This window comes from Zalophus californianus, chromosome 16, assembly GCF_009762305.2.
Source record: "Zalophus californianus isolate mZalCal1 chromosome 16, mZalCal1.pri.v2, whole genome shotgun sequence".
Taxonomy (NCBI): domain Eukaryota; kingdom Metazoa; phylum Chordata; class Mammalia; order Carnivora; family Otariidae; genus Zalophus; species Zalophus californianus.
The window spans coordinates 62,307,149-62,322,183 of record NC_045610.1 but is presented as its reverse complement, the minus strand read 5'-3'; the positions used below and the strand labels follow the sequence as shown (position 1 = coordinate 62,322,183).

The 15,035-nt window shown below is 54.5% G+C and overlaps 1 protein-coding gene across 1 annotated transcript; it reads right to left on the bottom strand.

The window, feature by feature from the left end:
* Positions 1 to 4,826: 4,826 nt before the first annotated feature.
* LOC113908062 (fructosamine 3 kinase related protein) lies at positions 4,827 to 14,596 on the bottom strand. The gene is made up of 6 exons (XM_027567979.2): positions 14,395 to 14,596; positions 10,027 to 10,178; positions 9,317 to 9,408; positions 8,288 to 8,370; positions 6,271 to 6,393; positions 4,827 to 6,026 (listed from the first exon to the last, which is right to left on the bottom strand). Exons 1-6 carry the CDS (start codon positions 14,533 to 14,535, stop codon positions 5,688 to 5,690), a joined length of 930 nt encoding a protein of 309 aa, XP_027423780.1. The 5' UTR covers positions 14,536 to 14,596; the 3' UTR covers positions 4,827 to 5,687.
* Between the last annotated feature and the right edge of the window lie 439 nt (positions 14,597 to 15,035).

Genomic DNA, 15,035 nt, shown 5'->3' with positions numbered 1-15,035 from the left:
GCCGGACGGCGAGGGCGGGCGGAGGGTTTCCACAGGCTGACAGGAGTGGGGGCGGTGCCCTGCGCCTGTGTGCGCACAGGGCGCCCCCACAGTCCTCGGCGGGGCCCACCCGTGGGGCGGCCTGCCAGAGGTTCCACGAACCCTTGCTGGACGTCGGCGCAGGCCCCCAGCGGGACTCCGGACAGAGTTTAGGATAGAGCCCGCTGTCCCCGGGACCCAGGTCACGGGCCTAGCTAGATCTCACACTGTCCAGACAAGGCTGGGGGTCTTGACCACGTCCTCGCCTGGCCCCAGACACTGCCCAGTGAAACCCATTGCTGGTGTTGGGCTTGTTCCTCAAGGCACTTGGTGGCCATCAGAGATAGAGGCCGCTCTGGGGGTTCTGATACCAATCGGCTGACCCCACCCAGAATGGGACCCCTGATAAGAGACCTGCTGCCCTCAAAGGGAACTTCAAAACACACATGCCCAGGGCACCTGGGTGGCTCAGTGGGTGAAGCGTGTGCCTTCAGCTCAGGTCATGATCTCTGGGTCCTAGGATAGAGCCCCCCTGTCGGGCTCCCTGCTCAGTGGGGAGCTGCTTCTCCCTCTCCCTCTGCTACTCCCCCTGCTTGGGCTTTCTCTCTCTGTCGCTGTCAAATAAATAAAATCTTTAAAAAAAAATACACACGCCCATGTGCACACAGGCATGCACACACCTATGCACACACATGCGCAAGGTCATCGCAGAACAGCAGGTGGGATGGGAGAGAAGGTGTGGCCATCTGTGGAAAAGGCATCTGCCCCTCCCTGTCTTCCTCTTCCTAGATTTTTTTCTCTCAGTCTGGTGAAGCCCACCTACCTATTGCATCTTGAGGAGGGATTCCTGACAGGTAGATTTGAGCTCTTGAACATCTGCACGTCTTTAGTCTCAATTGACAGTTTGGCGGGGTATAGAATTCCAGGTTGGAAATGAGGTCCTGTTCTTTGATGAACAAGAGGGGCCCGCTCCATTACTTTCCAGCTCATTTGGTATTGAGAAGTTTGAGGCCACTTCGATTCTTCCTCTTTGTGTGGAAACTGTTCTCTCTCTGGAGGCTTTTAGGATCCTCGCTGTGTCAGGATCTGACAATTTCCCAGGGAGGTGGCTGGGGTGAGTTTCCTGCCATCCCCAAGGCAGGTCAGATGAGCTGTTTCAGGATGGAACCTTGGTCCTTCTACCCTCTGAAGTTGTCTTCAGCTCTTTATGATTTCCTCCCTGTTTTCTCTATTCTCTTTGTCAGAATTACAAATGTGCTCTAAAGTGGGTCCCAGGGGCGCCTGAGTGGCTCAGTCGGTTAAGCGTCTGCCTTCGGCTCAGGTCATGATCCCGGAGTCCTGGGATCAAGTCCCACATCAGGCTCTCTGCTCCGTGGGGGGGGTCTGTTTCTCCTTCTGCCGCTCCCCCTACTTGTGCTCTCTGTCAAATAAATAAAATCTTTTTAAAAAAATAATAAATAGGGCGCCTGGGTGGCTCAGTTGGTTAAGCGACTGCCTTCGGCTCAGGTCATGATCCTGGAGTCCCGGGATCGAGTCCCACATCGGGCTCCCTGCTCAGCGGGGAGTCGGCTTCTCCCTCTGACCCTCTTCCCTCTCGTGCTCTCTCTCTCATTCTCTCTCTCTCAAATAAATAAATAAAATCTTTTTAAAAAATTATAATAATAAATAAATAACGTGGGTCCCAAAGCTGCCAGAGTTAGGCACCCATGAGCCTCCAGGCACCCTGGGGAGACTCTGGTCTTCACTGAGCCTCATCCTGGGCCATGGGCATGGTTTGCCCAAGCAGGGTCTGAATGTGGCAGGTGGCAGCCAGACAGTGGCACAGCATCTTACTGGTCCTGAAACCCAGGCACTTGGGGTCCCTTGCCAGACCTCCCAGCTCCCATCTGAGCAGCCAAATCCTCAGTGTTAAGACACATGCAAAAGAGAGCACTGTGACTTTGCAAACTGGTCCCATCCTCCTCTCAAAGCTGCATTTGAGTTTCGGTTTGGTCAGAAGCTCAGTTGGGAGATGTGATCAGGGACATCCAAGCAGCCCCTTGAGCTGAGTCCCCTTTCTCCCTACAGCCAGTCTCCTGGTTCTCCTGGCTCTCCAAGAACCAGAATGAAGGCTGCAAAAGTGCAGAAGGCATCTCTCAGCCCCAGCTGTAATCGAAACTCAGAGAGCTGTGGTAGTTCTTGGGGCTCAGATGTGGATCTGAGAGGTGGGACAGACTGAGATAATGATGGGGTCGTGTGCATACAGGGGACTGCCCTGCTTATTCAGACCCCTTACTGTGACACGGAGTCCAGTGGCACCAAGAGGGAAAACAGCCCACAGCCGGGTGGGGCTTTTGCAATGCTGCTCAGAAAAAGGACCCCGGGAAGGCAGCAGGGTGGGGGGTTGGAGTCCCAAGGCCCTGGCTGCAGCCTGAGCCAGCAGGGACGCTGTCCAGGTGTCCCTGCTAGTCGATCACCCTGGCCTCCACCAGGAATTGTGCTGGGGCCACGCCTCTCAGGCAGATGACTGTTCTCAGAAAGGGAGGGGGATTCTGCCACGCCTTCGGAACTCAGATGCCTTAATCATTCTGATTGCTGTTTCTGCACATATTCCAGCATGTCCACATATTTCTGCCCAAGAGGAAACCCACGCGGACAGGCTAGTCTCATGCTGGGAGGACAGAGAAAGTGTCCCCCGCCAAGTGGGGAGCCGGGCACTCGGACAGCCCGTGGGTGTCATCATCAGCACCTGATATGAAAGAGGGATCCAAAGCTCAGATAACTTAGCTAAGAGCCTCCTGTGACGGTCCTCCCACTCCGAGTGCAGTGTGGTTCCCTCACGGTGGAGGTGGAGGTGGGGGGCTAAAGAGGCTTCTGAGAGGGTTTTTCTAGTCCCTAACCCTACACCGGGACCTGTCCCCAGAGTATGCGAGTCTCCTGCGATCCGGTGTACCACTTGCTAATTTCACGTTTGGAGCAAAGTGTCACCCTCTGCTCTCTGCAGCCACTTGAACTTCTTTCCAAACTTGCATTTTCCTCCCTTATTTTGGCTGTAACTCTGATTCCCTCTGAATCCCAAAGCATGCCGAATACCATCCCATAACAGAGTTCTACCTGCCTCCACAGAGTATAGGCGTCCCACCAGCACTGTCCTGCAGAGTGAACAGGAGCACCCCCCCCAGCCGCCTGGACCCCCGGCATGGGGGCTCTGCCCAGCGAGACGCAGTCTGCTCAGAACCCACAAGGAACCCCACTCTCCTGTTCCGGGCAGCCCAGGTACACCCTGGGCTCTTCTACAGGAGTTCCCTCCCCAGTCTCTGCCCTGCAGTTGGAGCCTAGAATAAGCCTAAAGAGATCTCAAAACCCAAGTCCTGGACATACACCCTAGACTCCATTGGTTGTAGGATTTCCCAGCGCTTCAGTCAGATTTGGAGGGAAAGTGAGCAGGATGTGGAGACAAAGGGAGATGAAAACCTGAGACACAGGAACTGTGGTAATGATAAACTGAGGGGGATCACGCACCTCTGCACTCAAGATCCCACACAGGGCAAAAACTGGGAGGGCACAGCCGGCTGAGGCCCCTAGACACGGAACACAGGCCTGAAACCACATCAAGTGCTCGGAGGGTGCAGTGAGGTCTCTGACCCCGGGGGCACTGGCATCCTGTTTCAGGTGGAGACACCAAGGTTTCGGGGCCACTCTCATCAAAAGGATGCGCATAAGCTTTTCGGTGGGAAGGTCAAGTTCGGTTATCTGAGGACTTCCTTCTGTGGAAAGGGTGGTACTCTGGCAGGGGCAGACCATGAGGTGTTGGGATACAATATTCCCATTTCGGTAAGAAGTACAACCGCCCCAGGGATGACCCGCTCCCCAGGCCCCTGCCTCTGGCAGCTCTTGGGGTGCTCACGGCTGCCCCGAAGGGCTCCAACGTCTCGCAGCCAAGGGGTCGAGGAGCTGAATCCAGAGCTCAGCCTGTGTGTCTAGCCAAATCTTCCCGCTATTCCAGAGACCAGCAGGCCGCCCTGCGAGGACAGGAGGCAGGCTGCCGCCAGGACACCGTGCCACAGCTGCCCTCTCAAAGTATGGCTCCGAATCGAACTCCATCCCCTCCGCTTCCCAGTCAGCCCAGACACCCAGGAAACACTGTGATCTCTGTACTGGGATGACGTGTGCAGAGGGGCTTTCACGGAACAGGGCAACCCCCCAACAGCTCTGGGTAGGTTCCCGGGCCTCTGGGTCTGCAGGTTATACAATTTTGACAACTTTTTTTTTAAGATTTTATTTATTTGACAGAGAGAGACACAGCCAGAGAGGGAACACAAGCAGGGGAGAGGCAGAGGGAGAAGCAGGTCCCCCACTGAGCAGGGAGCTCACCTCGGGACTCGATCCCAGGACCCTGTGATCCTGACCTGAGCCGAAGGCAGACATTCACTGACAGAGCCACCCAGGCGCCCCTTGACAACTCTTTATATAAAAATATATACACGTATAAGAAATTATGGATACAAAGTTAGGTACAAAAGTTGGTATTTTAGAATGAGCAATCGTACAAACTGCCAAGTTTAAAAAGGTGACAAGTCCTGCACCACCACCAAAGCCAGGAGACACGGATATACCACCTGTCTGCCAAGCACTTGCCACGCCGCTGTGACACTGTGTCCTGCATGGGGCCCTGGCCACACACTCGCTGGTGGCACAGACCTCTCTCTACTGTCCACTGTTTACCAGGCCCCCCGGAGCGGCCCACAGCAGCAGTCCTCGGGCTACACCCGTCCTTCTTTGAAAACTCTGTGCTATTCTCTGATTGTACAGTCAAGAAAGAAAACTGCTTTTAAGAAACAACAGTTGTACCTGTTTATTGTCACAATACATCACAAACTCTGCCCCTGCCAGAGTTTCTTGGCAAACACCTAAGATAAACATTGAATTACGATGCAAATGAAGGAAATATACAGTCTTGTACATCATTGAAATCAATGAAAGTTTATTCAAATGTTTATGCAAAAGACTTTCTCAGCATCAATGCCATTCAAGAATATTCCCCATCACTGTTAAGATGAGGAAGGGAAAGCCACTGGTTTAGCAATTTTTTATAAAAAGGAATAACTCACAAGCTTGGAAAACGGCAGGCAAGATGGGGTGCCAACAGGAGGGATTCGGTGGCTCCTAAATTTACCCAAGACTAGCAGTTTGGTCACTCCCAGAATCAGCTTCCAGACTGGTCGGCCTGTGGCAGGACGCACAGGGAGGCACAGAAAGAAAGGGAATGTGCTCAGTTGAAACTGGGCATTAGAAGCTGTCCTCAGTACTGGTTTCATGTCTACACCCCCATCTAACCCATCGAGAAGCATCTTCCCGAACATCAGAGCTGCTCCTGGAGATGACACGGGAGGAGCCACCAGGGGAATGTGTCCTCAGCAGCACCTGGCGTACCGGCCGCTTCCCTGCTCAGCCTCTGGGCAGCAGGGGTTTCAACGGGGCCCACACGACGGGGCCCACCCACACAGAGCTGGTTTTATCCAGCTATGCAGTCTAAGGAAATGTACAACCTCAGGAGGACAAAGTTAGCACGACAACTCGGGGAACAAGCCCTGATGGACAGGACTGTGGGGGATGGGAGGCGCTGGCCACAGGTGTCTGGCTAGGACCTGGTGCACCTGAGCCTGAGGCCCCCTCCAGAGCAGGGAAGCTCATTTGATGAGATTCCTCATGATATTCAGGGAGGACCCTCTATACCCTGACCCAAAATGATTCCAGTGGTTCAAATAGTGGAAGAGCTGATAGAGCTGCAGGCGTGCCTCAAACCCTGGGGCCTTGGGGATCGCGCTGTGGTAGGCAGAGTAGAAGGAGCGGCTGAAGCCCCCAAACATGCCGGCTATTGCCAGCTCGTATTCCGAGTGGCCGTAGAAAGAAGCCGGATCAAAAATGATGGGCCCAGAGGAGTCCTCTGCTACGTTTCCTCCCCAGAGGTCTCCATGGAGCAGGGCTGGGACAATGTCCAGGTCACGAAACAGGTCAGGGATCTTCAGCTGCAAGGGAGGAAACGCATTCTCAGCAAAGTGACCAACACGTGTGGGAGGGATGCAGGTGCTTTTCTGAGTGTGGCGCTCAGATGCGCACGGACACACACAGCCCAGGCGGGGTGGAGGGACACCGACAGCCACCCCCTGGCTGGCCCAGCCCACCTCCTGTCCAGACCTGGACCACAGGTGGCTGCACCTGCCTCAGGGCCTCCCCTGTCGGGCCTGCAGGGCCTGGCGAGGTTCCTCTCACCTGCAGAGCAGACCAGAGCTCCCGGGCCTCCCTGTCCCCAGACCCCTTCTCCACCATGTCCATCTGGGGCTGAATGCGCTGCCGTGCATAGAAGGTGACCCAATCCTCCTGCCAGTCATTCACCTGCGTGGACAGAGGAAAATGCCAGAGCCAAAGGAAAAAGCCCAAAGCGGAAGGGCACGACCGCAAGGGTAGGTTGTGGAAGGCGTGGCAGCTGACCAGGCAGATGGTGTCTCGTGGACAGGCTGGGACCTCAGACCCTGTCCCAGAAGCAGGGGACCCTCCCAGAGCAGAGCAACAGAGACCACTCTGAAGAGCTCTAGGACACATTCTTTCAACCTGTACTCACATGGGAGCACAGAGCTCAGAGCTGGCTGGCCTTCCCCAACCCATGGCTCATTTCTGACCATCCACCTGGCCCCAAGGAACCCTCTTCAGCCCCCACCCAAGCAGCCAGCACTGCCCTCCCCAGAGTGGTAACATGAAGAGTCATGTGAAGCCCGCTTCAAGGAGACCGTCGAGATGCTGTTGAGATGCTGACCACCAGGAGGGAAGCAACACAACACAACACACACACACACACACACACACACACACACACGAGTACAGGGGCAACAAATACCGCCTAATTACAGAGACTCCCTCCCAGAAGCAACGCAACACACACACACACACACACACACACACACACACACACACACGTACAGGGGCAACAAATACCGCCTAATTACAGAGACTCCCTCCCAGAAGCAACGCAACACACACACACACACACACACACACACACACACACACACACGCACGAGTACAGGGGCAACAAATACCGCCTAATTACAAAGACTCCCTCCCAGAAGCAACGCAACACACACACACACACACACACACACACACACACACACACACGTACAGGGGCAACAAATACCGCCTAATTACAGAGACTCCCTCCCAGAAGCAACGCAACACACACACACACACACACACACACACACACACACACACACACGTACAGGGGCAACAAATACCGCCTAATTACAGAGACTCCCTCCCAGAAGCAACGCCACACACACACACACACACACACACACACACACACACACACACACGTACAGGGGCAACAAATACCGCCTAATTACAGAGACTCCCTCCCAGAAGCAACGCCACACACACACACACACACACACACACACACACACACACGTACAGGGGCAACAAATACCGCCTAATTACAGAGACTCCCTCCCAGAAGCAACGCAACACACACACACACACACACACACACACACACACACACGCACGAGTACAGGGGCAACAAATACCGCCTAATTACAGAGACTCCCTCCCAGAGGCGTGCACACACATGCGCAGGTGTCTGTACACACACGGGGTGAGCTACAGGCAGGCGAGGAAGGAGCAGAGCCAGCTGAAACACCCCCGGAGCTGCATGGAGCAGGTGGGACCGGGGAACCCCAGCCTTCAGCCACTCGCCACCCCGAGCAGGTTCCTGGACAACCTCTCCCCACATTCCAGAACCTGAATAGTGTCTACTGTGCCCACTAGGAACCTCTGAAAGTTTCCCAGCTCACTCAGCATGTGCCTCTTCTGAGAAGCCACCTGCACCCTCCAAGAGCGTAACCACCACCCTCCCCACTCAGCATTTGCCGGGCGTCAAGTAGAGCCCCGGGGCCCAAATTCCCAGGGAGCCAACCACAAAATCATAAAACTGAAAGGTACAATCCACTTGCATCATGCTATCTTTGAGGATTTAGTAGGAAATAAATTTTTCCTAATTCTAATTTTTACACACCTTGAAATCCAGCATCCTGACTCATTGGTCCTGTTTCTCTGAGCTTACCTAGCATGTGAGGTGGGTAAACCTCACATTGGCCTCTTAAAAATTAGCAAAGAGAAAAAGGGAGCAAAGACTTTTACTAAATTTCATGAATAAGGGAGAAGTGGTTCCTTCCCTGAGCAGCCGACCTGACTGGAACGCGGAAGGCAAAGTGCTGGTGTCACTCACCTGGGGGAGGTATCCACAGCACGTCACCACGTCAAACCCAAACTGGTGCACAAAGGGCCGTTCCGCCTGCCCGCCTCCTTTCCCTTGTAAGCAAAAGGAAGACAAGAAAGACAACTAGTCCCACACTCCCTCAGGCTGCTCTTGGAGCTCAAGGCAGCTTCGAGGCCTGTCCTTGGGGTGCCCTTTACCTCGTGTCCTCATCCAGAGATAAACAAGGGCCCTCTCCATAGACCCTCAGGACCCAGGACCAGAGCCTGTTCCACTAGACGCAACGAAGCAAGACACCCACACTGCCCAGGAGAGGCACCAGAGGATGCTCAGAGGAGCGACCACACTGCATCCAAAAAACGAGGAAAACAGCTCACCCCGTGACACAACAGGAAAGGATGGCTCTCGGTGGCCAGCTGAGCCCCGGCCATTTGTGAAGAATGAACTGATTTGAAATGGCCTCCTTTGCATTCCCTGCGGCTCCCCCAAACTCAGCACATCCCGAAGGCCTGAACTACATGGGCTTGGAAGGGGTGGGATGGGGCCTGACAGGATCTGTCTGGCACAGCAGATTCTCGGTCGCCTGCTCCTGGTGCGTCAGCTGTCCTGCTCGCACAGTGACCCCAGGGCCGCACGCGGATTATCAAACGTGAAAGGATGAAAATACCGGAAGGTACTCTCCATGCCAACACCACACTCGGCTCTACGAAGGTTGGACGTGAGGGCCACCATGCTGTGCCTCACGTGTGGCTGTTCTCAGGAGAAAAGGCACCGTACAGAAAGCCAGAGTAACTCTGATGGGCTTTCTTCTGGGGAAGGAGGGGTTAAAGGAACCGTAACAGGACGGGGTTTCAAGTCCAGAAATACTACTTCTTCCAAACGCACTGTGTTATGGTACAGAACTGCATTCACTGTGTCCACTGTACCCCTAGCCGTGGGGCTGACACTGCTCTCCTTGGGAATCCACAACACAGACCCCACCCACGTGCCCACGCCAGCCAAGTGTCTTCGAGGGGCCCTCGCGCCCACACAGCCGCATACCCACAGTGCCGGCCTCCTTCTGGAGTGTCTCCCCAAGCCTCTTGTTGTCTAGGTGTAGGTCTGCGAGCTGGGTTCCAAGCTTGGCAGCATGGCTGTGAAATAAAGAGTGTCAGCCAAGTGTATGGCACATAATCTCGGGGTCACAGCCTCCTGCACAGTCTCAGGCCACGGAAAGCAGGTCAAGGGGATATACAGTCGGCTTCGGTGAAGCAAAGGGGAGATGAAGGGCCCTGGTTGTCTGATGCTCCTTCCCAGCCTTTCCCTGGCAGCTGGGTTCCTTGTCAGCACCTCACCTTGGGAGATTCCTTTCCCGTTTGCCCTCGGCGTGTGGAGCATATCACTCATTCTGCAGCACCCGTGATGTGTGGGGTCACAGGTTCCTCAAAATTACACCCCAGACGCAAGCTTTCAGGTATGACAAAACCACTCAGAAGAAAAATAAAGCCATGGGGTGCCTTGGGGCTCAACTGGTGAAGGGACTGCCTTCGGCTCAGGTCATGATCTCAGGGCCCCGCACCAGGCTCCCTGCTCAGGGGGGACTCTGCTTCTCCCTCTGCCTCTGCCCCCACCCCCGTGCCATCTCTTTCTCTCTCGCTCAAATAAGTAAATAAAATTAAAAAAAAAAAAAGTCTGAAGACTCAAAAAATGCTTTAAAAAAAAGAGAAACAAAGCCAAGCAAAGGAGAAGGCAGAGAAGGTGCCCAGACAGACCTGCTCAAATACCGCATGTCCAAGTGCTCCATCACGAGCATGCTGCCGCCTCCTGGGGCGTCAAGGACCTTGATGGGCTTGGGCACTTTCACGGTGTCTGTTCTCAGGATTGCAGTTAAACTTGCCATCTCACCTTCAAACATTCTTTTGGCCTTTCCGAAAAATAACAGAGGGGTGGGGAGAGAAGGGAGAGCAAGGCTACTTCTGGAAAGAGTCTACGTAGACACGTTTTCTCAGGCATCACAATTTTAAGCCAAGGCTATCCTGACTGCAGACTCAACAGACGCAGGGCATTCTCTTGCTTTCGGGCAGAGTGGATTATGCACTAAAGCTGCCCAGGAGTAAGAGGGATAGCGCTTTTTGTTCTGGACCCCCTTCTACACTCTCGTTGAGTCTCTCCAGAGAGGGAACTGGAAGGCCTCTAATATCCCACCGAACATCTGGTGCTGGACTGCGTCCACGGGCCCCCCCCAGACGGCACCGCAGCCACAGCCCTGTCCCACCTGGCCTTCCACCCCCACATGCCAGGCACCTGGGGCCACCTCTCACCAGGCTCGAGGGCACCTCCAACCTTGTACGGGAAACCATCCCATCTTAACCACCATTTCCAACCTCCCCCCAAAGCCCTTGCTCCCCCAGACTGCAGCGACTGTCCTCCACCTCATCTCCTTGCTCACCACGGCAGGGACCCTTACCAAGGGCAAATCCCAGCCTGGAACACGCCCCAAGCTAGCAACCTGTGTGACAGCCCCACAGGGTCTGGCCCTGCCCACTTTCTACGCTCACCTGGGGTCCCTGCCCTGGGCTCCGATCCCACACCGCCATGCACACGTGTGCACACACCAGCATGTGCGCACACATCCCTGTGCTCCTGGGCTACAGCCTTCTTCTAGTTCCTCACAGATCGAAGCCCCCATGTGTAGGGGTGCCTCTGCTTGGAACACCACCCCCACCTTTTGCCAAGTCAGACCCTTCCTCATCATGCTTCAGATTTCAACTTAATATGTTCTGACTTCTCAGAAAAATCTTCCCTAACTTCCCAGACTCAGTAGCTACTCCCTCTAAAGTCGCGCCTTTTTTTTTTTTTTAGTCAAAATGGTACAGAAGTATGAGCAGAAAAAGGCACAAGTGGGAGCGTCTGACTCCAATTTTCACAAAGTCTGCACATTGCATGACTGCCCCCCAGACACAGACAGGACACTGTTGCCCAGAGGCGCCTCTGCTCCCAGCCATTCACATCCCCCTCCCCACAGATGTGTCACGTCTGCTTTGTCCTTGTACATGCAGAGGCCAACAGTCTGGCTTCTTTGTCCCACTGCCTTTGTTAGGCCGGTGCATCAACAGTCAGAGTTTATTCTCACTGCGGCAGAGCTCCCCTGAGTATTCCAGAATGGGCTCGCCCAGTGTACGGACGGACAGCTGGGCTTCCAGCGTGGGTCTACTATGAAGTGCTGCCAGGGACCTTCCTCTCCTTATTCTCTGGACTGACTCTATGACCTAGGGCAAGGTGCTTAAGTTCTCTGGGCCTGCTCCCTCACCTGTAAAAATGGGGTTAATAACAGTACCAAGCTCACAGGCTTGCTGCCATGAGTAGCCGAGCTAGCAGCTAACACTTACGGAGCCCATTCTGAACACTTTATAAACATCATCGTTATTATACTACCTTGGAGAGCTGACATCCCTGAGGAGGAAGGTATGAACCGCGCCTTGGGCGTGTTCTGAACGTTCTCTTTAGGAGATGAAGGGGAACCGCCGTCCGGCTACTTGGCGGAGAGCACTGGTTGTGAAAAAGGAAGCGAGGAGTAGAATAAGATCTTCATAAGTAATCATGGCGGGAGAGGCGGGGAGGAACCTCAGAAATGTCTGCTGCTCGTGCGAGGAGAGCGAGGGAGAAGTGGGCAGCAGGGGGGGCGCAGTGCTACAGAAAAGATCTGGAGCTTAAGGGAGGAGGGGGAGAGGAACCAACCGCAAGACAGGTAAGAATACTCTTCTTTAGAGCAGGTCAATTCAAGTGGGCTGAGGAGGAAAAGGAAGAGCGATCAGGTGGTGTTCTCCTAGGAGCACGCAAGGTATTTTCACTTCCTACAAGGTAAAGCATAAAAGAAAGTCCTGTTTTCGTACAACCAGCCAATGTTTACGCTACAGCCAATACGTCTGCATGACTCACACAGTATTCTCCACAGAAAGCTAGAAAACTACATGTTCAGAACTATCTGCCAAAGGACCAGAAGGAACTTAGGGGAGAAAGATTAGCAAAAAGAAAATGGACTTTGGGGCACCTGGCCAGCTCAGTCGGTAGAACGGGCAGCTCTTGATCTTGAGGTTGTGAGTTCCAGCCCCACGATGGGTGTAGAGATGACTTAAAAACTAAATCTCAAGGGGCGCCTGGGTGGTTCAGTCTTTAAGCACCTGCCTTCGGTTCAGGTCATGATCCCAGGGTCCTGGGATGGAGCCCCGCATCGGGGCCTGCTTCTCCCTCTCCCACTCCCCCTGCTTGTGTTCCTGCTCTCGCTATCTCTGTCTCTGTCAAATAAATAAATAAAATGTTTAAAAAAAATTAAATCTTAATAAAAAAAGAAAGAAAATTGACTTTGATGACAAAAGAAAAAGTAAGAACCTGAAGACATAGCAGCGCAAGAACAATGCTCAGAAAGTGTCACTAAGTGGGCCCATTTTAATCATTGGAAAGTATTTGCTTCCCCTGTAATTAACACCCATTCTGAACTATAACAAATGCCAGCGAAGGTGGAAATACAAACAGGAAAAGGGCAAATGCCACATAAATGAGAAAACAAAACCAGAAAACAGAGCAGCCCTGCAGGAGAATGTGAGGAGGGGCAGCATGACTGCACAAGGGCTGCCTGAGCTAACCCCAAGCACAAATGTGGACAGATTCCTATAAAAGGGCTGTGCGGCAGGACCTGCAACTGATCTCTGCAGAACAGAGCACTGAAGGTGGGTCTTGAGAAACAGCGGTGATTCGGAAAGAGATCACCCCCCGTCACGGAAGGTGGGATTCACGTCTGGGAAGAAGATGAAAACAACCCCAAGAATCCAGAGAAAGAATAAAAGCATGGCAGGTGTGTGACGTGAGGGCTTAGGTACTGGGGTCAGTCTTTCCGCCCGTATCTGAAACACCGCACCACCAACTGCTCACTGTCTCCTGGAGCCAGCCGGGGCCTTTTGGCTAACACTGGGGTGACCCACCCCAACTGGGCACAGAAGTGACACCAGCAACCAGGAGCAAGTACGGCTTCAGCAGTGAGGCTCACCTGTTTTCTACAGGGCCCTTGGGAAAAGGTTCATGTACAAACAGAATTTTCTGGAGTGGGTGGCTACAGTGGGCTGAAGCTGGTGCCCCCTCCCCAGTTCCCCTGTCAAAACCTATCCCCCAATGTGACCCTGTTCAGAGGTGATTAGGCTCCAAGGGCTAGAGCCCTCTTAATGGGATGGGTGTTCTGACAGAAGAGACCCTAGGGAGCTCCCTTGCCCCTCTGACACTGAAAACACAGGGAGAAGTGGCCTTCCCATCATAGAAGTGGACTCTCAGCTCCCAGAACTGAGAAATAAAGGTCGGCTGCCTATGCTGCCCGGTCTGTGGTCCAGTGGCCCAAACTCACAAAGGCAGTGGCTAAATTATTTTCAATAATCCAGAAAGGATTTTGATCTCTGCAAGTTCAAATAAACCCCAGAACAAGAGGCTGCTACTACCAGACCCTGTTCAAAACTCCCAAGCAAGGGATTTCTCAAAGTAGCGGCCACATCCATCACTGGAAAGCCATCCCCGGAACCACCGTCCACACTGCAGCGGGGAGCATACTTGGGCGCAAGGGTCCCGAGAGGGCCGCCCAGAGGGTCCGCTACCCGCCCTGGGGTTCACATGGCTCACCCCGCGTACGCGACCCCAGGAACGCCCAGACACAGCCTGAAGGGCAAGGGGGTCAGCAAGTGCCACCGCCCTGTGGCCCTGCGGTGCGGACCCCGACCCGGGCCTGGAGCACTTCCACCCCAGACCCGGAATCCCGGACCCCAGACCCCGTCCTGAATCTCGACCCTCACGCCGATTCCTGACCCCGAATCCCGGACCTCGGACCCCCGCTTCCACACCAGGACCCCAGACCCCGTCCTGAATCTCGACCCTCACGCCGATTCCTGACCCCGAATCCCGGACCTCGGACCCCCCCTTCCACACCAGGACCCCAGACCCCGTCCTGAATCTCGACCCTCACGCCGATTCCTGACCCCGAATCCCGGACCTCGGACCCCCCCTTCCACACCAGGACCCCAGACCCGGACTTGCAGCCCCACCCAGACCTCAGTCGCCGACCACCACCCACCCACCCTGGCCCGGCCTACGGCGGCCCTGACCTCCGCCTTGGAGTTCACTTTCACAAACACGCGTCCTCTGTCCGTGTCGTAACTCTGGCCCTGGCTAATGCACCCGCCCCCCGAGTGACCCGTAGCCTTGACGAGGTCGCAGCCCAGCTCGCGCTTCAGCAGAGCCTCCATGTTCAGCGAAGCTCGTCCGCGGACCGCCTCCGGCCAGGGAAAAGCCACCGGCCGCACGCACAGTGATTAGGTGAGGCGTGAGAGGGGCGGGAGCGGGCCGCCAGAACACCCTGCGATTGGGTGAGGCGCTGAGGGGCGGGACCGGGCCGCCAGAGCACCCTGCGATTGGGTGAGGCGCTGAGGGGCGGGACCGGGCCGCCAGAACACTGGGATTGGGTGAGGGGAGATAGGTCCCTTGGGCGGTAGGGCGAGAGAGCTCCCCCTTCTGGCCTCCGTCTCCATCAAGTGAGGTTTTCTTTTATTAATTTTCATACATGTGGATTATCAATTAGCATCCGTCTCCCTAGTGATTTGAGTCTGCTTTGCTCCCTGTATTTTGGAGTTCTCCCAGGAAGGAGGTGACAGGATACATACCTGGAGAGAGAGATTTATTTTAAGGATGGGCTCTTTTAACCTTAAAAATAAAACTATCAGTTATTTTACTAGCAAAGATGGGGTTA

Coding starts and splice junctions, on each gene's coding strand:
- LOC113908062 (XM_027567979.2), bottom strand. CDS start 14,535: ATGGAGGCTCTGCTGAAGCGCGAGCTGGGCTGCGACCTCGTCAAGGCT. Junction 8,371..9,316: donor GAAGGAGGCCGGCACTGTGG/GTATGCGGCTGT, acceptor TTTGCTTACAAG/GGAAAGGAGGCGGGCAGGCG. Junction 6,394..8,287: donor GCTGTGGATACCTCCCCCAG/GTGAGTGACACC, acceptor CTGTCCACGCAG/GTGAATGACTGGCAGGAGGA.